Source organism: Nelumbo lutea, chromosome 3, assembly GCF_056320005.1.
Source record: "Nelumbo lutea isolate HS-2025 chromosome 3, American lotus-T2T, whole genome shotgun sequence".
NCBI lineage: Eukaryota > Viridiplantae > Streptophyta > Magnoliopsida > Proteales > Nelumbonaceae > Nelumbo > Nelumbo lutea.
This window is the reverse complement of record NC_142686.1, coordinates 21598244-21621658: the sequence shown is the minus strand read 5'-3', so window position 1 is coordinate 21621658 and position 23415 is coordinate 21598244. Positions and strand designations below refer to the sequence as shown.

General features: G+C 35.4%; 1 protein-coding gene across 2 annotated transcripts; it reads right to left on the bottom strand.

The window, feature by feature from the left end:
• Positions 1–6502: 6502 nt before the first annotated feature.
• LOC148863509 (alpha/beta-Hydrolases superfamily protein) lies at positions 6503–16265 on the bottom strand. Of its 2 annotated transcripts, none has more exons than XM_088979007.1 (7): positions 15975–16265; positions 12983–13004; positions 8936–9062; positions 8177–8267; positions 7928–8017; positions 7627–7727; positions 6503–6770 (listed from the first exon to the last, which is right to left on the bottom strand). In XM_088979007.1, exons 1-7 carry the CDS (start codon positions 16120–16122, stop codon positions 6633–6635), a joined length of 717 nt encoding a protein of 238 aa, XP_088835133.1. In that variant the 5' UTR covers positions 16123–16265; the 3' UTR covers positions 6503–6632. The 2 variants fall into 2 exon arrangements, with proteins under 2 accessions (XP_088835133.1, XP_088835134.1); XM_088979008.1 differs by having other exon boundaries at positions 8960–9062.
• Between the last annotated feature and the right edge of the window lie 7150 nt (positions 16266–23415).

Genomic DNA, 23415 nt, shown 5'->3' with positions numbered 1-23415 from the left:
TGAATAATATATTACATTATATATAATGCATATTTATTAATTTATAATGTATAGAAAATATAATATAATAATATATATATAGATATATGTATACCAGTTGGTTCGATTAATTGTCGATTTCTATTTTGGTTAACTGAAACTGAATAGACCGGTTTGGTTAATCGAATTCTTTGTTCGGTTTTTCAATTTTCTTACTCACCCTAGTAGGTTTTTCTTTTATCAGGAAAATCGTAGAAAAATAATTAAAGAATCTCATTTCATAGAGGACAAAAAAGGGGGAATAGTTTGCTTTCTGTAATTTTTTTTCCCTTGACCCAGGTCCAAGAACATAAATCCAATAAAAATACGAAGCAGTGATGGGTACCAGTGTAATCTGATCCGAATGTGCAAATACACAAGATAAGATTCACCCAACTACAAGTTCTAGCTAGGATCTGAATCCACTTCCGAACCCATTTTAGCTTTTAGAAGCAGGACCTGAATTGGACTGGACCACTCAAAGTCTTACCCGTATATTCAGTATAGACAATATCCTCATCAGAGTTGTGTAATAAAATTTGGGATGATGAGTCCATCCAAGAACAGTGCAATAAAGAACAGGGTCCAATATTGGCAAGTCACAACTGCATCTATTTTTTGACGTTACTCTTTCAATGGTACTTGAGAAACTTCCTTGGTGAGGGAGGAGTTGATTGACAGTGAGGTCACCTTCGGATCCACATGGAGGTATATTGAATGAAGAGTGGGCTCGGAAGGCCCAAGCTTCATGGGTTGGAACAGTAGCAAATGAAAGAGGGAAACAGTACCTCAACTCAAATCCTCTGAACAACTGTGAATTGCAGGATCAAGAAGGTAGAAACAAGAACTTTCTTAAAGATGTAGGGTCAGGATCTATTGAATGTTTTCGTTTGAGGAATTGGTTGCGACAGAAATACAGTTGATAACTCTTGACCCGCTAAATTGAATGCCACATGACCACATATACATATGTTACTAACCTAGGTGGAAATCTAGGAGTCTAATTGGAATCTAGGTGATTAGATCTGCTGAATTTGTTTGTGCTATTACATGAATCTGATACAAGTGTTCTATTACATGAGTTCACTTTTGCTATGATACTGTTGTAGCGCAAGACTAAAACAGAAAATCATAGCCTTAGATGTACTGCAATGGCCCCACCAAGAATTCACTTCAAAGTAGGCCTAAGGTTTTGATTTAATTGTTTCAGTGCAGGGCTAGTGACACCGTCATAGCAAATGTGGGTTGATTACACATACAGTCTTTTATGCATTGGTGTGGGTGTTTACACACGTGTAATGAAACACCTCACAGTTTGACAAGAAGTTTATGCTCAAGTTTAGGGTAGATCCTTCCTACATGGTTTCAAATGTTGCCAGATTTTCTCAAGTTTATGCTCAAGTTCAGGGTAAATCCTTCCTACATGGTTTCACTCATTGGGACCATTGGGACAAATGAAAAGAACAGGTTGGATTTATTTATTTAACCTGAATTTTCAGAATTTAATCTTAATTTTCTTTTCAAAAGTTACTTTTAGGTAGAAGATGATCTAAGAGTTCACAATTGGTCAAAGGATATGAACCTTGATTGATCAGATTGGTGAAATAGGATTCATGTAACCAATCCCCACATGTTTAGTTGGATGAGGTTTATAGATTGGGCTTTAGGCTGCGTTTGGTTGCGATATAAACTTCATTTGAACTGATGTAAATGCAGGAGAGTGCAAAAGGCATTTTGGTTTACTTTTGTTCAGATTTGATTTTGTACTATTTGTTTGTGAGAAGTATAATATAAAATAAAATAAAGTGACCTCCACTTTAAATGAAATAGAATAGAGATAGGAGGTTGGTTATTTGTCCTGGAATAAGGTAGGATGCAAGATGATGTGGTCCCCACTTTATCTGAGAAAGAATTGAGGTGCCCAGGTGGGAAGAAGATGGTGCAAATTTTGTACAGTAAATGCAAAAGAAATTACAAAATTTTGTATCAGGTAAGGATGCAAATTTACAAACAACCAAAAGCAAAATTGAGCACGTACAAATTTTGTACTAGATCAAGATTTGAACTGCAACCAAACACAGCCTTATATACATATTAAATTTGTTTTGGGAATATTTTATAGAAGTATTACCCTGTTTAGGCTCAGTTTGAAAAGAGTACAAATACAAATATATACAGATGTACAGTACAAATATATAAAAAATAATACAAAATATAAGGTTTTATACTCTATATATTTGTATTTATACTCCTTCCAAATTGAGCCTTAAATACAGATTTTGGATAATTTTTTTAGATTATTTCAAACAGTGTCCTAGTACTTCTCAAGGCTCCATTTCTTTGAAGTACAAATCCAAAGGAGATATAAATTTTCACCTGCTTCAGATTTGCATGTTTTCTTGTAACCATAAATGCTCTCCTATCTGATGCAAAATTTTCAATTTTATTAAATTTACATCCATGGACAATGCAAACCTTGCATCCCAAAAGCTGGTGCAAATTTTGCACCATCTTCATGCTACTTCAATTCTCTCTCATATAAAAGTTTATCTTTATCTTTATCTTTTTTTTCTTTTTGATAACCCTGTTGGATCACAATATCACATCATTCTGAGATTGGAATGATGTGATATTGTGATTCAACATTATGTGAAAGGATTATCAAAAAACAAAAAAGGAAAAAGAAAAAAAACTTTATAAGAGAGAGAATTGAAGTAGCATGATGTTTACTCCTCCCAAATGAAAATCCTTCCTCTTACCCTCATTATCTTTCATATAAAGTGGATATTGCATTATTTTACTCTTATCTGACAAACAAAACAAGGTCAAACCTGAAACAAAGTAAGAAATTTAAACACCAGCTTATTTGCATTCTTATGCATTCACACCAGTACAAATCATTTGTACTGCACTACAAAGGCCAAAAGAAATACATTTGAAGAAATTAACTTAGGATCCGTTTGGCTTGCAGGAATAGGGGTCAGGAATCGGAATCTCATTCCCATTCCTGCTGGAATGGTATTCTCCTATTTGAGGGAATGGTCATTTCTGCCGGAATGGTATTCTCCTATTTGAGGGAATGGTCATTCCTGTCGATTTTAATTCCCATTCTCATTCCTGTCTGAATCAAACAGACTGTGGGAATGGATCAACTCCTATTTCGATTCCGACTATGAACCAAATGGACCTTTAATTTTAATCAACTATGATACTAAAAAGACATGATACCAGAAAAACTTACATCCAATCAACTGGTATCATAAAAGAGATGATTAATTGCATGGTATTCATCACAATTCATCAGGGTGTTTTGATTGGTCAAAATTATTTTAATACCATGTCTTTCCAGTATCATAGATTTTCTCTTTTTACTAATAATTATAGCCTTATAGAGAGCATAATGAATGAACAGGATTTATGTTGCCATTCACACTTGTGTTTGCGGGTGGGGCGGAGCGGGGCGGGGACGGGGAGTCTCTCCCCATCCCCGTCCTTGCGAAAATCCCCATTCCCCGTAATTTTTTTTAATGTTAATAATTTTGTTTTTGTTTTTTATTTTATTTAAAAAATAAAAATAAAATAATTAAAATTTGCAATCTATTAAAAAAGATTCAAACATATTCAACCATATTTTTAAAACATTAATATATAGGCGTATGTGTACATACATAATGTATACATACATATATGCATATATATTAGTGGGAATTCTACAAGCGGAGATTGGGGTCCCCGCGGGGCGGGGAGTGCTCTCCCCGTCCCTGATAACGGGGATGAAAATTTCCCCATCCCCATCCCCGCCTCATTCGGGGTGGATCCCTATGGGGATCGGGGAAATGAGGAAAATTGCCATCCCTACTTGTGTTGGGTGAGGATCATTTTAATTTTTTAACCCCCTAAACTACACACACAAAATGAATTTTAAAAACATATATTTTCCAAAAAGAAAGAAGCACTAATTATGAGAAAACGACATTCCTTCCAAGTTTCCTCAAGTCATTTTCCAAACAGAGAGATTGGTCCTCTCAGTTTACATCTTGCAATCCTCGCATTTCTCAATTATTGAGGCTTGTTTTCCAATTCAAGTGAAACGCCCTCAAAATTGGGAATCTGATTTTCCTTTTCTTTTCCTATTGAATGTCATTTATCGAGAAAATCATTCATTCACCTTTCTTTTGCATGTAACCATCAGAAAATCACACACAACTTTCAGAAGATACGATACTACAAATTACTGGGCTAATTGTACGTTGACATTGAGGTAGAAACCATGAAAACAATACAACATGGAGGGGCGTAAATGGGCCTTACTCCAGCTACCCAGTAGCAGACAAAGACGTTAACTTCTAAGATGGAGCAGGCCCACCTTATCTACAAGTGAGGCCAATGACACGGTGCTTAATGAGTTGTGTTGATCATTGCTGTATCACATCCAACAGTAACAAGTTCAATGAATACTTTAGAAAGGGTTCGAGTCGTTCGACTATGATGCCTGAAAGACATTATACCGTCAAAATTTATATCCAATCAACCAACATCATAAAAATTGTAACAAATGAGGTGGATTTTCATCACAATTCATGGGGTTTGATTAGTCAAAGTTTTTATTTTATCTTTATATTTTTACTTTATTTATTCTCTCATTTTCATTACAAATTACAACCATAGTGTCAACTGTTTTCCCAAAAACATTCCTTATATTTGTGGAACCCCTTTTTTTATAAGAAAGTAGGGCTACTTTGGCTTTCTATCACATTCCAATCTGCATTCTTTACCTCTAGTTTCTCTTATTTTTCTAAAAGAAAACAAAACTGGTCAAAAAGAAAACTTACTTTTCTATCTTGTGTTAACTATGTCTTCTCTTTTGGTTTAACTAAGAAAAGTCACTTTCTTAGATTTCTTTTCCTTTTTCCAATGCAACCCAAAACAGTATATTTAAAAAAAAAATGAAAATTAGATATTTTTGGACCCTTTTTTGTGACTTCAACATTAAAAAGTTAAAAACCATGACTAGCGAATCAACCATATTGGACCATTAGTGAAGATACCCCAAATTGTTTAGATGTTTTAACAAGTAGATTGTAGAGATGAGAAAAAAAAAAAACTGTATTATTGGGTTAAGGTCAAATTTTAAAGTTGCCAATCCCAAAGCACACTAATTAACCTTAAGGCTATGTTTGGTTTGAAGGAAAAGGTAGGGAAAGGAAGGAAAGGGTAAGGAAACTTATACAAGATTTGTGAAGATTCCCCTACATTTCTCTTCCTTTCCCTACTTTTTCCTTCACACAAACATAGCCTAAATTTAAGTTACCCTAATCCAATAAATATCTGGTTGAGAATCCAGAAAAACCAGAAATATTTACATATCGGAGTAGACTAATATTGGCTGCATTTGTTAAAATGGGTTTAAAACTTTTTTGGACTGAATATTTGCACCCTTTCTCATTTCTTTTGATGCAAATGGCAAGCAAAACAAAATTTGCATCATAAAAATTGTAGAAGTATATTTAAAATTTAAAATAATTCTGTTGAAACAAACACAAGTACAATGTCTGACTTCAAATTAAGATAGTATTATATTTATTATTTGGGATTGGTTAAGCAAATTATCACTTTTTGGGGGTAAATTGCTGAAACCTCCCCTAAAATTTGTTAATTATAATCACCTCCCATGAACTTTCTGGCACAGTTGCAAGTAAACCCCCTTCTCTTAGAATTCTCTAAAAAGAGGCATGAAAATGACCAAAATACCATGCAGTTACCTTTGAAGTTTGAACATATTTATTTTTTAATTTTTTTCTTCATATCAATTGCTAGTTTGCTACCCCCCTCAATCCATCCATTCTCTTTTCCAGTGTTGACTTTATTTCCCAAAATTTCCCTTCATATCAATCACTGAGATAAAATTGCAACTTTAAACTTTGTTTGTTTTCCATAAAGTTTGTATTGTTTTTTTATAGAAACTAACATCAATAATAATTGTATGGGTATTTTGGACATTTTCATGCCTCTTAACAAAAAAATTTAATAAAGGGCATTTAATTGCAATTGTGTGAGAAAGTTCAAGAGAGGTAATTGCAATTAACAAACTTTATGAGAAGTTTCAGCAACTGTTCAAATCTTCAGGGGAGAAAGTTTCAACAATTTACCCATTTTTTTACCTAGGTATTAATTGGTGATTCCTTGTCTGGCTTTCTTCTTACAAATCATTAAAGGATATTGATGTTAATTACCTTTTTCTCACATTTACAGGGAAAAAAAAGAACAAGATTTAGGGTAAAACTATGATGCCGGAAAGTCAAACCTTAAGGCTATGCTTGGTTTGAAGGAAAATATAAGGAAAGGAAGGAAAAGGTAGGAAAACCTTCAACTAAGAGCAGTTTGGCTACCCAATGTTGGTCCCAGTAATATGGAGCCGTCAGAGGGGTGGTCCTATCCCATCTATCAATTTGGCTTTCAATGATTGAAAAAAAAAAAAAACAAATAAGCTAATCAACTATAACATTGGACACCAAACACAGTGAGTATCTTTTGTTTTCCCCTTCTTAACAATACCGTAAAGCAATTTTAAATGGTCTAATGTGTTTCCACAATATGGTCCAGCATCTTCTTTCTCAACAATATTTGGTAAACCACTCCAGCATGTCCCGATGAGCCTTCTCAGCAGACTTCACGACTGCCTTGTCTTCAGCACTGTACCTAACTGTCCATCCATGTGCAACCCCAGGAAAAATCTTCACAAAACCATCAACCTGAGGAAAACCACCAACCTTTGTTAGTAATTGAAAACAGCATGCCTCAGTTCTTTTCTGGGGCAGAAATTCAAAAACATGAAACTGGGGTCCTTGAAGAACATATAGTAGATAGGATAATTAAACCCTAATTTACTTATGGCCTTCAGAAAACAAAAGCATTTATGTCAATGTCCATGTACACATCCATGCGAATTCTAGATTGTCTGTGCACATGGACCACTTTTTTTTTTTTTGTCTAGATTTCATTACTCTTCAAAACCTATTTCGAGCCCCACTTTGGATACTAGTTTGAATGTGGAATTTTGTGATGTGATGGTCTTTCAGATTTATTAAACTAATATGTTGAATGGAGGGCACAAAGAGAATGCCAACCAATATTTACCTCTAAAGAGGTAAGAAAGTAGCATGAGAAAAGGATCCTCTGTCACAAGTGGGGTTGTACAAAGAATCATGGACCAACATTTGCAAGTTCATCAGCAAAGCCTTGTCAAGTACCCAAGAAGAATTGTGCATCCAGATACTTTTCCACCACATCTATGAGAAACGATCAAAGAATAGAATCTACTTAAGGCTTAGTTTGGGAAGAATACAAATACTAATATGTACAGTGCAAAACCTTATATATGGTATTTTGAATCCTTGTATTTGCACTGCATATATTTGTATTTGCACTCTTCCCAAACTAAACCTAAGGAACAACTGATATAACTGCATTTCTTTTTTTCACCTTTCTTGGATAAATTTCTTTTAATTTCTGGGTCATGTTTCCATTGGGTTACACAAATTCCAGGAATTAATGTAGAAGAATAGACATTGATAACTTCTTAATTGTACAGCTCTGGAAATCCCTCACCTCAGATTTAGAAGATAAAACCTCCTCAAACTGTTTCAAGAGTTCCGGTGGAGACATCTTATCAATCTCAGCTCCAAGCACAGCAATGGGAACCTTAACCTCTGAAAAGGAAAACAAGAAAATCATACTATTAATTAGATCTAAATGAATAATAATTTATTTTCTTCATCAGTAAACCAATAAAGATTAGTTAGTGGATCATTCTAAAACCATGGGATGCAACCAGAAGGCAGAAATTAGATGAAATAATATGTAATAAGCAACATATAATCTGAAAGTCTTTGGCTACGAAAATTCATACCCTTGATATCATCAACCGTGACAAATGAAGGATGTAAAAGCACTGCAGCTTGAATCTGATCAAACCTTGCTAGTTGCACAACCACTTTCGCTGAGAAGAATTTAAAAAGTGGACAACTAATGAGAGACAGTATGAGTAAATTAGTAGGCCAATCTCCCCCACCTACCAATATACATGCATATGCATGTGCAACAAAAAACGTTCCAAATATCACTAACCAAAAGCTGAAAAGCCGAAAAGATATCTTACCACCCCAGCAAAATCCTGCAGCTCCAATTGCAGTTATGCCTTTAACTTTTAGAGCATCAATAACAGGTTTTGCATCTTCAAATGCTTTGTCCTAAAGGAAACATACAATAGTGTTGGTAACTTATTAGCATGCTTCTGTAGTTAAAGATCTTGACAAACACCATTTAAATGGTAATACAACAGCCATGCAAAACTAGTAAACTAAAACATGAAATGACATGAAAAATGGTACTTGGAAGCAAATAAAAGAGACAATTATGATATAGTTTGTTGTACATTATGCAAGGTAGCACCACCATTCACATACAACCAAAAGAAATAGATCTGTTAGGTCTAGGGACAATGACTACGAAAAAGTCCATAGTCATGAAAAGATCAGCATACCATAAATTAGAAATTTCCATCAACTCTAGAAATACAACTTAGATGGTTACAAAAAAAAATTGAGCATATAGTATTATTAAATACAACAGAAAAATAAATTGGCCCAAGTGCAATGGATTACACAACGTGGCTCACCAAGAGGTAAAGCACAAGTTGGACAAGAATATTACATGATTTCTTTCGAATGGATTTTATTTAGCCAGATGCATCATTATAGCTTCTCTTACAATAATATTACATTTATTATCAGAATACACGTATGCAATCCAAAGGAAATGATATTAATTATAAGAAAATGATTTCTGCTTTCCAAAAATTAAATTAAGCAACAAAATTCAAGTTTATATCAATATCCAAGATGGTCAAGAAGCTAACTGGTCCATGAGATTTTATCCAGACTTGTAAAGGCCTTTCAGCATTATCAGGTACATAGGGATCTCCATAAAGGAAGTCAGGAACTACCACATAGAACCCAGCAGCTGCGATTTTATCTGCAAGCTTCCTTCACAGTTGAATGTTGTTCACATTAGTTTCCCAACACATTTTTTTCACATGCCAGGCAATAAAAATGCTTCATGCTCACGGAATGAAGATTGGTTAAATAAGTAACAAATTCACATCAACATTAAGCTTTGAGGTCTATATAAATGGTGTCCCCAGTGCCTTCAGTTTAGAACCAATAATCCAATACAAGCTTCCCAACTACAAGATCTTTCTAACAGAACATTAAATCTAATGATGGTACCAGCAACTCAATCTCCATTCTTTTTTTCCCATAACAATTAACAAAGTTTACTAGAGGAAGAACATATTGGATGATAATAGAATTAAAAAGATAAAAATCAAGTGCAATGATAAAGTAACACCAATACATTTGACTCCTCCAGCATTATAAATTTATCAATGAAAAAGCATGAGTTCCATCTTTCTCAAAACATGAGCAGGAAGACAAGAATCAGTATACGCTATCTACTAGGAAAACATTTCTATTATCATGTTATGTCTAAATTTGTGGCACCACCGAAAATACCAAAGATCTCAAGGTTACTAGTTGAGTTGTCATAGAAATATGTTTGGGGAGAGCATCATCTTAGGTACTTTGGGAACTTGTTCTCATATCTATCCTTTCACTTTTTCTGTCACAAACCTTATTTACTTAGAAGAACAGGATCAGGAATTCAGAAGCACTCTGAAAACAGAAGTGTAAGTAGACAACCATATCGCTTTACTGCTGTTGATTTCCCCCATGGTTTAGAACATATCTCTACTTAGAATACTAGCTTTCATATACATAACGCTGTATGTGTTGTTTACGAAACTTTGAATAATGGAATAAGCCTTCACCATGAACCTTGACTAAATACACCATAAGTTCATAAAGTCAAGCTTTTATACAATGTTCAGTAAATTATAAATCTGTATTCATAATTTTTACAAGTTCAAAATTAACATCATTTACGTGATTTGAAGGCGAACTATGGAAAACAATGGAAGAGATGAAAATAAAATAAAAGATAGGTTAAAACCACCAACAATCTGAAAGCAACGTAAAACTCAACCCCTTAAATCCAATTTTTTATTGGTGAGATATTATTGAAATTGGTAATGAAGAGTGCAAAAAGCACCACTACTCTGGGATGCCAGCTTTATAAAGCTTTTATTTCCTGATTAATAAAATTGTTTTGTTGCCCATAAAAAAAAATTAATGAAGAATACAAAGAGTTGAACCGGCATATTTGTAGATTAAATGTGGAAGTAGTCTGGAAAAGATCCAAACAGATTTCCTCTGGAAAGGGTGGAAATATGATAAGAAAATCCACCTTGTTGATTGGGCAAAAATCTGCTTCACCAAGAAAATGGGTGGCTTGGCATCTATTGGGTAATGAACTTGAACACAGTGCTTCTTAATAAGGGGCATTGGAGATTGAATTCCTAGAAGGCATTGTCACAAAGCTGGGCAATGGCTGACATCTAAGATTTTGGTTGTACTTGTGCTGTGGAGATAGGCCCTTGATGAAATCTACCCTAGCCTCTTTAATGCAGCCACAAACAAAGAGGCAACAGTTTTCAGAAGAAACCTGTTTGACTGGGAGATTGAAAATCTATAAGATGTGCTCCTCCATCTGCAGCAATTTCAGCCTATCGACACAGAAGAGGACAGCAGAATTTGGAAAGGGGATAAGAAGGGAACCTACTGAGCTAAATTCATGATGCAGCACCTCAGTTTGAATAGACACACTTTCCCTCATAAGGTTGTTTGGGCACAGAAAGTGCCTTCAAAAGTTGCATTCCTAGTTTGGCGTTTGGACTGTATCCCAGGGCAAATGCCTCACCAAAGATAAGCTAAGCAAGGTATTCCCATGAACTCCCCCAACTGTCCTCTTTGAAATGCTTCTCAGGAGACTGTAGACCACCTTTCTCTGCACTTCCCACTCAGAAAAATCATTTGGAACCATCTTTTGGCTAACCTGCACCTATGTTGGGTCTTTCCTAATACAGTCTTGAACTTCCTACACAGCTGGAGAGTTGAAGGGCCTCTCGGCTAATGGAAGAATTATTTGGAATATGATACCTGAAGCAGCATTTTGGACAATTTGGATGGAGAAGAACAGCAGTGCTTTTACATCCTAGCAAAAATTCTACAGACTACAGAGAATCTTAGCAAAAATTCTCTTGGGCAAAGGCACACAATATCTCAACCAATTCCCTCTTATTGTAATTACATTTCTTAAAAGTTCTCTTAGGGAAGTTTCACCCCATGTACAGCCATCCATTTTCACTTCTACAAACAAAAAAAAGAAAAAGAAAAAACCCTACAATTAGCCGCACAAAGGTCAAACCCCTAATAAATCTCAGAAATTGATTTGAGTGATCTGTAGACCTATTTGAACAAGATGTTCATCCATGATGCTACCAATCTGTCTTTCCTAATAAACTCTTGAAGCAACCATAGGCCCTTTCTATCCTTAGTTATCTATCTTTTAACCATTTGAAAAATACCTTACACCTACAGAGAGTAGCAATAATATGTGACAGACAACCTTAAGCCCTGTAAAAGCGATAAGATCTAACCCTTACAAAATTCCAGATGCCAATTGAATATAGAACAATATCCTAAAGAGCATCCATTGAAAGTATTTTCTTTATTACCAAAGGTACCATTAATTTTTTTTACAATAAAAAAAAAATACTTTATGGTACCTTTATGTCTGGTGTGGGGGAAGGAACGTTGCTGAATAACCTCTCTATCAGTATATTTAACTTGACATATTTTATAAACAGGACAACCATCAAACCCCTTTTTCTAATCTCTGGCTCTTCTTTTGCTTGCTTTGTCATGTCAAAACATTGAATGGATGAATTCTTATCCTTTTGTTGTTGGCTAAATCAATTCATTGTGTAAATATGGATTTCTATACATCCTTTGCTGCTAATAAATCTTTAATCCATTTTATATTCTTTCTTTTTTTCTTCTTCTTCTTCTATTTTAGTATATTTTGTCATATAAAAACTTATATTCATCACTATCATCTAAGCCTTGTCCCAACTATATGGGGTCAACTACATGAATCCTGTTCTGCTATTCTATCCTGTTCAGTAATTATAGATAGAAATTTGAAACAGAACAACCACTGCCATCTACTGGTGCTAAAGAAACAACTTAGGCAAGAAAATAGCTAACAATAAAATGGAAAGACTTTGACTCAACTATGAACCCTCAGAAGTCCGAAGAGGAGATGCTTCTCTACTGTCAGAATGGAACCTAATAGTCAGTCATAAACTGGGTTGGGCAAGGACATGCTTAATGATAAAATGGAAATGATTTGACTCAATCATGAGCCCTCAGAAGACAGATGCTTCTCTGATGTCAGATTGGAACTTAATCACCATCGCTTGTAGAACTTGTAACAGCACAGTTCACAACTGAAACCAATATAATGGTGGTTAAAAGGGGCCTTGTTGAATTGCACGTGAAAAGAACAATTATGACAATCAAAGCAAGCTACCAAATATATATATATAATGGTGGTTAAAAGGGGCCCTGTTGAATTGCACATGAAAAGAACAATTATGACAGTCGAAGCAAGCTACCAAATATATATATATATTCTCAATGATTGTCTCCTTATATCCAACACTTTGAAAACTTGGTATATAAATTTGTACCAAAAGGTTCTGATAATAAAATACTGAAGCAAACCCCTTTTACTTTTCCTCTTAAGTCTTAACTGTACCAATATGTTTCAATAGCATAACCCAGGAAGCTACCATTCTTACCATGGAGCAAATAGACTAACAACAATTTAATATTTTAATGCTGCACAAGAAGATGGATGCAAGGTAAAATTCAGCTTTTAATGCCTTGGAATTAATAGGAAAAACATCACTAAGTTCTAATAGCAGAAAAAAAATTTCACGTACCTCAAGTTTGGTGCTTCATATCCTGAAAAGGTGGTAACATCCGTGTAAGACTAACGATAATAACCAAGAGAAAGACAAGTCACAAACAGTACAAGTACTCATTTTTATGACACCAAAATCACCCTTTTATAGCTAATTTCCAATTCAATCTAAAATCGCTTTTTACTATGGAAAAGAAATACAATCTTAAACCAAAAAAAAAAAAAATCAATAATGATCATTAGGACATATAAAACCAAAATACCATAGCTAATATCCTATCATTGTCACTTACCAATATATATATATATATATATCCTATCATTGATGGCATAATCCCCAAATAGAGGCTTATAAACTAAGCATGGGAATAGAATATAACTGCAACCAGTTCATGGAAACATCTAAAAACATGAGGTTCTGCTAAAGAATAAGCATGACAACAACCAGAGCTTACCCATTATTTTGATTAAGGTTGGTAAAGGCCTTTAGAAGAAAATTCTGAACTGAAGTTTGGTGGGGCAAGCAATTTATGAGTTCTTTTCCTCATATTTTCCAGGTTCATTTCTGGAAGGATGCCATTATTTCTGGTTATTGGTCTATGGATGACAGTGGCCAATCTTGGAACCTACACCTCCAATGCCTACCTTGGAACGCTGAGATCAAGAAAACCTCTTCTCCTCTACATTTTCCTCTCTCCCCCTACTCTACAATCCAGTACCATGATACTGCTGATAATTTTACGAGTAAATCATTTTTTGGATTCTAAGTGTATCTACAATAAAATATGGAATTCTATCTAATCACTTTAAAATTCTGATGAAACTTTCTGTGTATTAGGAAGGAAGAGGAAACAACACCAGCAGGGGGTGTCTCTTGGAGCCCCTGCCCTAGACACTGCAAAATTTGTCCATGTAATGTCCTACAGGGGACTTTGGGAACACTTCGATTTCAACTGTAACCAGATTAGGGTACTGAAAAGAAACCTTTGTTCAATGATATAACACTAGCATTCTTGCTAGGTTGTAACTGTTGACAAAGAAATAGTAAAAATTCTGCAAGGATCCTGTGGACATAAGATCAATACACTGAACCACGTAAATCTGTGTATTCTCTGGTTCTTCTTGTATTTTCTTTGCTATTTTTTGTTCTCTTCACAACAAGTTTAAATTGAATATCAGCTTCTCACGTTTAATTGTTAGGGTTGGAATGTGAAAAAGAAGTGCTGTGGACCTGTTCTAAAAGTCCTTATTTCAAAACCAACTACTGAAGTGTTTTGGGCTTTAAGGATTTTGCTTCCTTATATCCCCTTAAATTATTCTTGTTCATGTGGTGAAGCAGCAAATGGCAAGAACAACACATATGGCCTATTGCTAAAAAAGAATAAACCAACCTGCAGCTTTTCTCATTTCTTCCAAGCATGCATTATCATGTTTGAAAGACAAGGAGTCATGTTGCTGCATGGTAAAATAATAATGAGTCTTTGGTCTTTTTTGTTTGGCCTGATTTGTTTTGAATGGGTGGCCCTTGGCAGCATGAAAAATGGATATACTTGTTTAATGGAGATGAGTAGACCTTAGATCTGAGGAAAGCTCTAACCAAAGGCTTTAATGCATTCTATCTCCTGATGAGTTTCGTTTGGAGGGAAAGAAACAATTGGGACTTTTTAAAGGTAAAGTAGCATCTTTCTAAGTGCTTCCAAGTTAGACTCCTTTCATGTTCAGTTCTTGGATGTTAGCAACCAAGTAATTTAAAGGTATCTCACTCTGCTCCATCCAAGGGAATCTAGTGGAAATTCTCCAATCTTCCCCTCACAGCCCTCCTTCAATCGTTCCCTCATCCCTAGTCAATGGCCTGGTTCCTCTCCTCAACAGAAGCTCTTCAAGCAGTCCGGTCCGACCCAGAAGGATCCTTCTGGTATTTCAGTGACCTAATTGTATACTCAGCCTACAGTCCTTAACTGGGTCCAAGGTCGTGGCTCTGCTAATCTGGTCAAGAATCACTGAGAATCTAAGACCACGAGACTTCCTTAAGACCTTTCCCTCAACTTTCTGATTCTCTCTTATTTCCTGTCAAGCCAAACATAACCTTAGTTCATATAGACTCGCTGAATGTAATCAGATAAAAATGAAAAGCTAGTTCAAGTCCATAGAGAATTGGCACTTAATGAGATCTGAGATAATATGAACTCCTTTATCTCCCACTTACATTTAGTGGTTGATAGCTTAGCTAGGAGGGGAAGGGTCCGGAAAGGATCATTCTGTACAGCCATAGCTTGAGCTCTACCTTTTAAGGATGGAACCCTGATGCATCCTCTCATTTACAATCTTTTACAATGAATATTTTACTTTTTTTCCCGAAAAAAACAAAAGATTGATGGAAAGGAATATGATAACTAAAGGCGAGCATAATGGTGGTGATGATAACTAATAAAGACAAGGTTGATCAATGAATGCCAATTTGTTTAAAACCTCTCCCTGCCCATTCTGTCATCACATTACCAATAAAATAAAGAAGAAAAAGAAGAAGAATTTATTCGAGCTGCATTCGTTTATCCCTGGGATGAAAAATTTTCAGACTGAAATATTTTCAGCTATTGGTTTCACCTCTTTTGCAGGGAAAACTTTGCCTTCCACCCCTTTTAACTTGTTTTGATGTAAACGACAAGAACATAAGGCTTTAACCATAAAAGAGGCGAAAATACTCAAAAGTTACAGCATATATAATTTTCATCCATTTTAGGTTGAAACAAATACAACCTTGGGAATTTCATTTCCTAACTTCATCAACGATGTGAAGAGTGCAATGCATAATATCTTCAAAACTCAGCCAAATTAAACTCTCTACCAAACACTAAAGCAAACAAAAATAGAAGAAAAAAAAAAGGAAAAAAGACGAAAAGCAAGCAGGAGCCCCACTTATTGGAAAAACACCTCAAGCGTGAATCCATGATCAATTGGAATGTAACAGCACTGTAAGAGTAAATACAAATTAAAGATAAGAGGGTAGTCACCAAATATATCAGATACGAGAAGGACTCCACGTTTAGAATCTTGGGAGCCAGCAACGTAAGCCTTGAGGCCTCCTAGTTCCAGAACGGACCCTTCCCCGCAGCTTGAGCAAAGGGTGGGTGGATTATCACAGCACTGAGGACCTGACATCTTTCTTCACCAAGAATCCAATCAACACAACAAGAGAGAGAACCAAAGCTTGGTGTTGCGGGAATCGTATCCGCGTCTTTTTGGACCTGTATAGTTGTATATCTACTACCTCACCTGCATACTGCATTATTCATAAGCCATCCAATAAGAAAGGAAGAAAGAAAGCGACCCATCCGCCCAATCATCTCGTGCTCCAAGTCGTCTGTAGGCGCCACGTCATCTCAATATACGTTGGTCCCACAAGGGGATCTAACGTCCGCAGCCCACAGCTCACCCTATCCGTGTGACACGTGGCTAAAAAGCAACCAGAAAAATCGTGTGGACAGCACAGGCTAGCAAACGCTTTATAAATGGTCCGACGAGTCAGGTTGACGCCACGAATGATGCTAGACATCGCGAATTCACATCAGCAGTCCACAGTGCCTTTAGCACATCTCGACCTTGTACTGGTAACATCTTCCGATGATATTTCATCATTTTTCGTACTATCATAGAGATATTTCCAATATAAGGTCGGGATGTTCCGTAGGGCATTGTGGGGGCGCTGATGCGAAATCTAATATCACCTCACCTGCTTTCCCTAGAAAAAGTCAACACTAGTGCTGTCAATGGGTCGGCTGACGCCACGAATAATGCAAATTGAGGGCTATCAATGGATCAAGTCAGACCCGATGGACCGAACGATTGTTTTGATTCCGATCATGATATTTTGTCCCAATTTATTGAACTGGATCAGACCCGGCATATATATATATATATATATATATATATATATATATATATATATATATATAGGGTCAGCCTGGTTGTCTTGAGAATCAATCAATTCCGTTCTGGGCCTAAAAATTATAGACGTAATCAGCTTTGGTTTTGCTTTGAATCCTTAATATTTCTTGTCAGGTCGGTTTCAGTTCTACATGGACCCGACCTAGACAATCTTATGCAAATTACCTCAATTTTCATGCTTGACGGTTTGTATACCTTGTATATTTGGGAAATTATTTATATAATATATATAGATATATAAAATGTATATCTAAATAAAATATAAAAGACAAAAATGACTTTAGCTATTCAATAAATCTCCAAAACATGCAATTTTCTTTATTTTTCTCTTTCCGTTCTTTCTTCCATGTTGCAAGCACCACACCACTATAATATATACATAGTTTGGCCGTTTGTGATATGTGTTTTTGAAAAATCCCCAAATGCATAGACCGGAATTCACAAGATTAAAATTGTCTTATGTAAAACCTAAAGGCCCGTTTACTTTTCAGTAAGTTATTTACCTGGGTAAATGCAATTATTTGGGTAAGTTTTTTCTTGGGAAATACTTATTCGTGTAAATGCATTTACCCATGTTCTTTTATTTCTTAGGTAAATAAGATAATTACCATTTTAGCCATAAAAATCCATTATTAAAAGTGACATTTTTGTCCCATTTAAGCGATACCCAGGAAAATAAATTATGTACCCACCTAGGAGATGGGTAGATAAGCGATACCCAGGAAAATAAATTTTCCCTGATCCCCACATAAATATGAAAAATAAACATGGGATTCTTGGTCAATGAGAACTAAAATCCCATTGACCAACTTTCCCCTCCCAAAATCCAAAAAAGAACACCCCCCAAATGTACTCGACCTGAATTTGATTAGAGAGAAACACGTGTCTTAAAGAATCCCCAAATGTTTGAAGCACAATATTTTATACCCAATTTGTATTCCGGTGACATGTGCATTGGACAAAGACACATGTGTGCGAAAAATCCCCAAAAAGAAATCTCATAACTCAAACCCCCCAAATTAATATCTCCTCGAAAAGAAACCGGATCTGCTCCTCACACAGGGCGCCTCACACGCATATCATACCATGCATTGGAAACATCTCTTGTACTTATAAATTAGTATTCACATAAGATGTTCCCAATGCACAGTGGATGTGCATGTAAGGCACCCCCATGTGAGGAGCAGATCCCATTCCCCTTTGAAAAGCCTAAAATTTCAGTATTCAAAGTGTCTCCTCCAAAAACCCTAAACTTTCAAAAAGTCGTGATATTTTTGGCACCTCCACTGAGATAAGGGGTTTAACTTGGGAACGAGAATCAAGGAAGCCAGGTTGGGCTCTGGTAGACAAAAAAATTGGAAGATATGAAAATGAGAAAAGATTAAGAAGGTTTCAATGACAAAACATATGGTTATCCACCCATTGCTTCTCATGTTCTCGTACTTAAAACTAGGTTTATCTTCTTGTTTAATTAAATAAGGATTTCAGTTGGAAATTTCAAGATTTTGGATATGGGCAAAATTGATATTATAAAAGCATTTGAAGTGAGTTGTTAATGGTCCTAAGGTTGCGTTTGAAATTAGTGTAAAATATCATCAGTGTAAAAATACACTCATGACATTTTATACTGAACTAGAAAATAATCGTTGCTTTTTTTAAAATAGTGATAGGTGGAAGAGTATCGATGTAAAACTACACTCCATCCAAATGCACATAAGACTGAACCAGATTGTTGGTGTACATTGATAATAATTACACCCCCTTTCCAAACTTTAGAGCCAATGAGGTTTTACATAGATTTATCGACATAAAACTACAATCCATCCAAACGCACGCAAAACTAAAGTGGAGTGTAGTTTTACGTCGATAATAATTACACCCTCTTTCCAAACGCATACAAAACCGAACCGATGTAAAATTTACATCACATCCAAGTGTAGCCTAAATGATTCATTTACTAAGGGTGTGTTTTATAGTGTGGGTGAGAAATTGGTGGGTGTAGACTAGTCCACACCACACCCTATGGCAGGGACCAATCTACACCACACCACAGTCTACAACTGTTTTGAACTGTGGATAAATTGTGTGGATTAGACAAATCCACATCCACAGTGGTGTTTTTGATTCCATGAATCTCATATACATTTTTGAATGATCTACACCAACATTTTAAAAAACGACCCAAAAATGGAACCGTTCTGGCCACCGATTTTCGGGTCGATAGTCTGACCGTCTGATTCGAACAGACGACACATTCTAACAAACAAATTAAAAAAAATAATTAAAAATAAAAAATGGTAAAACACCATTGAACGGGTCGATGGTTTGATTGCCTGTGTCAACGGGTTGTTGACTTTTTCAATAGTTTTTTGCCAAAAACCGGGTTTGGGGTAGAATGGAACCACTTGCTTGGATGGTTCCCGAGCTGAACGGTCTGGCTGTCCGAGTCAATGGTGGTTCGAAAACCTTGATCTATACAGTTAATCATAAATATCTAATTTTTGCATTTTATATGATAAACATATTGAAAAATGCATCAATGAATTAATATTAACCAAGAAATATTAATTTTTTATAAAAATAATAGTAAAATAATTAAATTTTTTAAAAATATATTTAAAATATTTAAAATATAATTTTATTGATAAAACATTAAAATAAAAAAAATAAGTAAAATAATTAGTATTTATTAACAAAAATATTAAAATATAAAACAAACAATAGAGTAGCCTTTCAAGGAAAGTGTGAAGTAGGGGATCAAAAATCAAGTATGGACGGTCCCCAACCACAAGATTTTATCGTGGATGAGAAATTTGGGTATGGACGGGACCTGCCCACGCTATATTGGTGTGTGGAAAAGACTAGTCCTGTCCACACCCAACCAAGCATGACCAAATCCCAGACGAGATATACGTAGTTCCAAACATAGCCTAAGTTCTATTTGTATTGTGTGGGGTCAGTCAACAAGTCACATTTAGTTTGTTTTTAAAAATTGAGAGTATATACAAATAGTTTCTCAAATGTAAATGGTATATATAAATAATTAACCTTTTTGTAATAAATAAAAAAAATTTATAGCTACCTAAACGGCCAAATCCTCAATCCTCCATGGAAAGGAGCGGGATGATAGATAAACATGCCATGTCAGCATATTTATATGAAACCTATGTTTTCACATCTCCACCCCACAAGGGGTCGCCCCATAATATCCCACCTCACATCCCGCGGTGCATTGGAAATATTTTCCGATGATGACATAAATTACATTCCCAAAAATAATATTATCATTAGAAGATGTTTCCAATACACAGCCAGGATGTACTGTGGGACGCCTTGTAGGACGGAGATTTGAACTCAGGAGATCTGGACAACTCGTCTCAATATCGGAGAAACGAAGATATGAATCATATGACTGTTCAAAGCTCAAAACAAGCAATTGGGTGTGCACCCAACATTTGAAACGTATAAATGAAAATTGCAAAGTTTATTATCAACCCTACATTAAAATGAGACAAATGATCAATATCCACCATTTAGTGGGTCCCACCAAGTGATGTATGTACAAAAAATGAGTACATATTGAGCATGTAGCTCTCAAATGGAACTTGGAAGCCTCGCACATTTTCTTTGGTAAACAGAAGCCTCTAATATTTGGATATGGAAAAAATCGGATTAATGAAATTATATATTTTGTTTTTATGGAATTCTAAGTCAAGTATTTAATTGTGTCAAATTTTTAACATGAACATGAGCTGTATATTATAAGTGAACATTACATGACCTTTGTAAATCTGAATTGACATGATTAATTTGTTTTATTTTATATTGAATAATACGTACGTATCGCCTGAAATAAAACAAAATCAATATGATTAACATGTTTAAATTAAAAAATAAATAGATTTAAATAGTAAAATAAACATTAATTATCCATTACCTAAACAAATTCATTAAAAAAATTTCAAAGTCATCATCACCTATCATAATGGGGACCTAGAAACATGAAATTGACACGTTTATTAATCACGTTAAATGGGTAGTCACGATTTTGACACAAACGCGATTATTAAACCAAGCCCACTAACTTTGTGTCATTTAAGTCATGTTCATATATCGTGTCAAATATTGCAAACCCTAATATTAGGGACCTAGAAACAGAGGTGCTAAAGGATGAGATAATTATAGCTCTATTAGTCTATTTCAAATGGAGCCAAGGAAGGCCCTAGGTCTGAATGGTTTCTCAAATATGTTCTTCCAAAAATTTTAGAATATAGTGGAGAAAATGATAAAGTATGATGAAACTCTTTTTTGGTGGAAGAGAAGATCCTAAGGAACATGAATCTCATATTCATATCCCTTATTCCCAAGTTAACCACCCTAATAAACCTAATAAATTCAAGCCTATTAATTTATGCAACACAATGTCCAAGATTATTACCAAAATTCTAACAAATAGACTGAAATTTAAATTGGTCAAAACCACCTCACCAAACCACAGTGCCCTCCTTTATAGGCTGTTTGGTTTGAAGGAAAAAGTAGGGAAAGTTTCCTTCAAACCAAACACAACATAACGAAGATGCATAGGTGATATTTATCTTAATTGGTCATAAGATATTTTTCCATATGAAAAAAAAAATCAAAAGCAAATAAAGAGATCATGGATGTTAAATTGGATATGGAAAATGCATATGATAGAATAGAGATTATGGATGATAGAGTTCTGGTAGAAGTGGATTGGATAAGATCATGAAGTGTGAAACTTTAGTTTCATTTCAAATCCTCATAAATGGATCCCTAGTAAATTTTTTTTTCCAAAGCAAGAGGCAAGGAAACCAAGGTTAAAAGTATCAATACGATACGCATTTCGATCGTATCGTATCAGTACTTAGAAACAACCAATACATACTTATTTTTAGTTATTTTTTTTTTGAAGTTTGGTTTTTTGGAAAGCTTATAAGATGTTTTTTATTATTTAAAAAAATTGGGGGTCAGAAACTCCTGGAAACAGGCGTTTGTCGCATTTTAAAATTCAGGGACCAAAGTGGCACTAGGCCCAAAGTACAGGGTATAAATCGGAAATTTTACCTTAATTTTTTGTCAATATTTGGATGGTTGATAAAGAAAATTAGATAACACTCAAAGAGCATTTATATCTTTTTTAAAGACATTTAATAGCTAATTGACAACTAACTAACAGTAGGTACTAGATTGAGACGTTTTGAAAATTCAGATACTGAACCGTTTCGTTATATTTTAAAATTTAAGACCAAATTAACACAAGGCCCAAAGTACCGGTACCAATCGGGAATCTTCTTTTTTTTTTAAGGGGTTATAATCGATAGAAGTAACTTTTCACTCTTAATGTCATTCAAAGGTATGATCTAATTTTAAGGCATCTTTTTGATAAAAATTTCAAATAGGGGCACTGATATATGACGTGTATTCACCGTATGACATATACCTTGAATTTATATCATACAAGACAAAATTACCCTCTCCGTTAAAAACCTTCTGGACTGTTAGAAATTAGGAAATATATTTTGCTCTGTTCATTGATCAAGGTGGTAATCGCCTGTTGCTTTCATGGCTTCCCGACATGGGTCTCTGTTGCAAATCGGAACATTTTTCAATCACCCAATGCAGCTTTACGAGCTGGTGTTGTGGTGGCCGCAGATCGGTCTAGTAATAACAAGACCATCTCTCAGGCGGTGGCTTCTGCTCCAAGGAGATCTTAGACAAGTACCCAGAACTGATAATAGAGGGCTCACCAACGATCAAGCAAAGGCTCGAAATAGAGGAGACCAGTACTGGAGATGGCGCTGGAAGCAAGCCTTGCCTGCATCAAGGAATGGAGGAGACCAGTAGGATACATCACCCTCATCGTCTATGTCTCCTCCAGCGAAATCAGATTACCAGGAGGAGACCTCTACCTGGCGAGCGAGCGAGCCCTGCGCAGTGACGTCGGTCGCGTAATGCTATACTTTCTTGGCTGTTACGGCAGCATAACCGGCCTTCGCGTGGCCAAGGCTGATGCCACGAGCAACAAAAACCGGGCAAGTTTTTACGTCATGAGCAAGGCTAACGCCCAAAAATTCACCGTCAGGAGCTTCTTGGGAAGAAGCTCTTGGATAGAAGCTGCCAGAGTTTATTAGCAACAAAAAGATGAACAGGTTTCATACGAAGAATGAAGGCTATAATAGGGTTTATCTTCAATTTTGGAGAGAGGACTAACATTTTTTATAGTTTTTCATTTCTTTAGGAAGAACAATGAGGTTTTCGATACATTTTGCGAAAAAAGAGGAAGAGGGGCAGTTTTGTCATAAAAAATGCATCAAAGGCATTTCCCATACAGCGGATGCACCTGATGTTTTACTGCCCTTTTGTGATATTACCTTGCAAAAGATGCCTTGTCTATGATATTTTACAAAAGAGCTACCTTTTGTTGCTAATGGAGGTCAAAATTACCTCTTTGTGCTAGAATCCCTTTTTTTTAATTGCAGAACATGT

What these genes read in the sequence shown, in the direction of transcription:
- LOC148863509 (XM_088979007.1), bottom strand. Translation starts at nt 16,122, where the DNA reads ATGTCAGGTCCTCAGTGCTGTGATAATCCACCCACCCTTTGCTCAAGC. An exon ending in TGCAGGATTTTGCTGGGGTG is followed by an intron (nt 8,018 to 8,176) that starts GTAAGATATCTT and finishes AATTCTTCTCAG; the next exon opens with CGAAAGTGGTTGTGCAACTA. An exon ending in TTTTATCTTCTAAATCTGAG is followed by an intron (nt 6,771 to 7,626) that starts GTGAGGGATTTC and finishes GGTTTTCCTCAG; the next exon opens with GTTGATGGTTTTGTGAAGAT.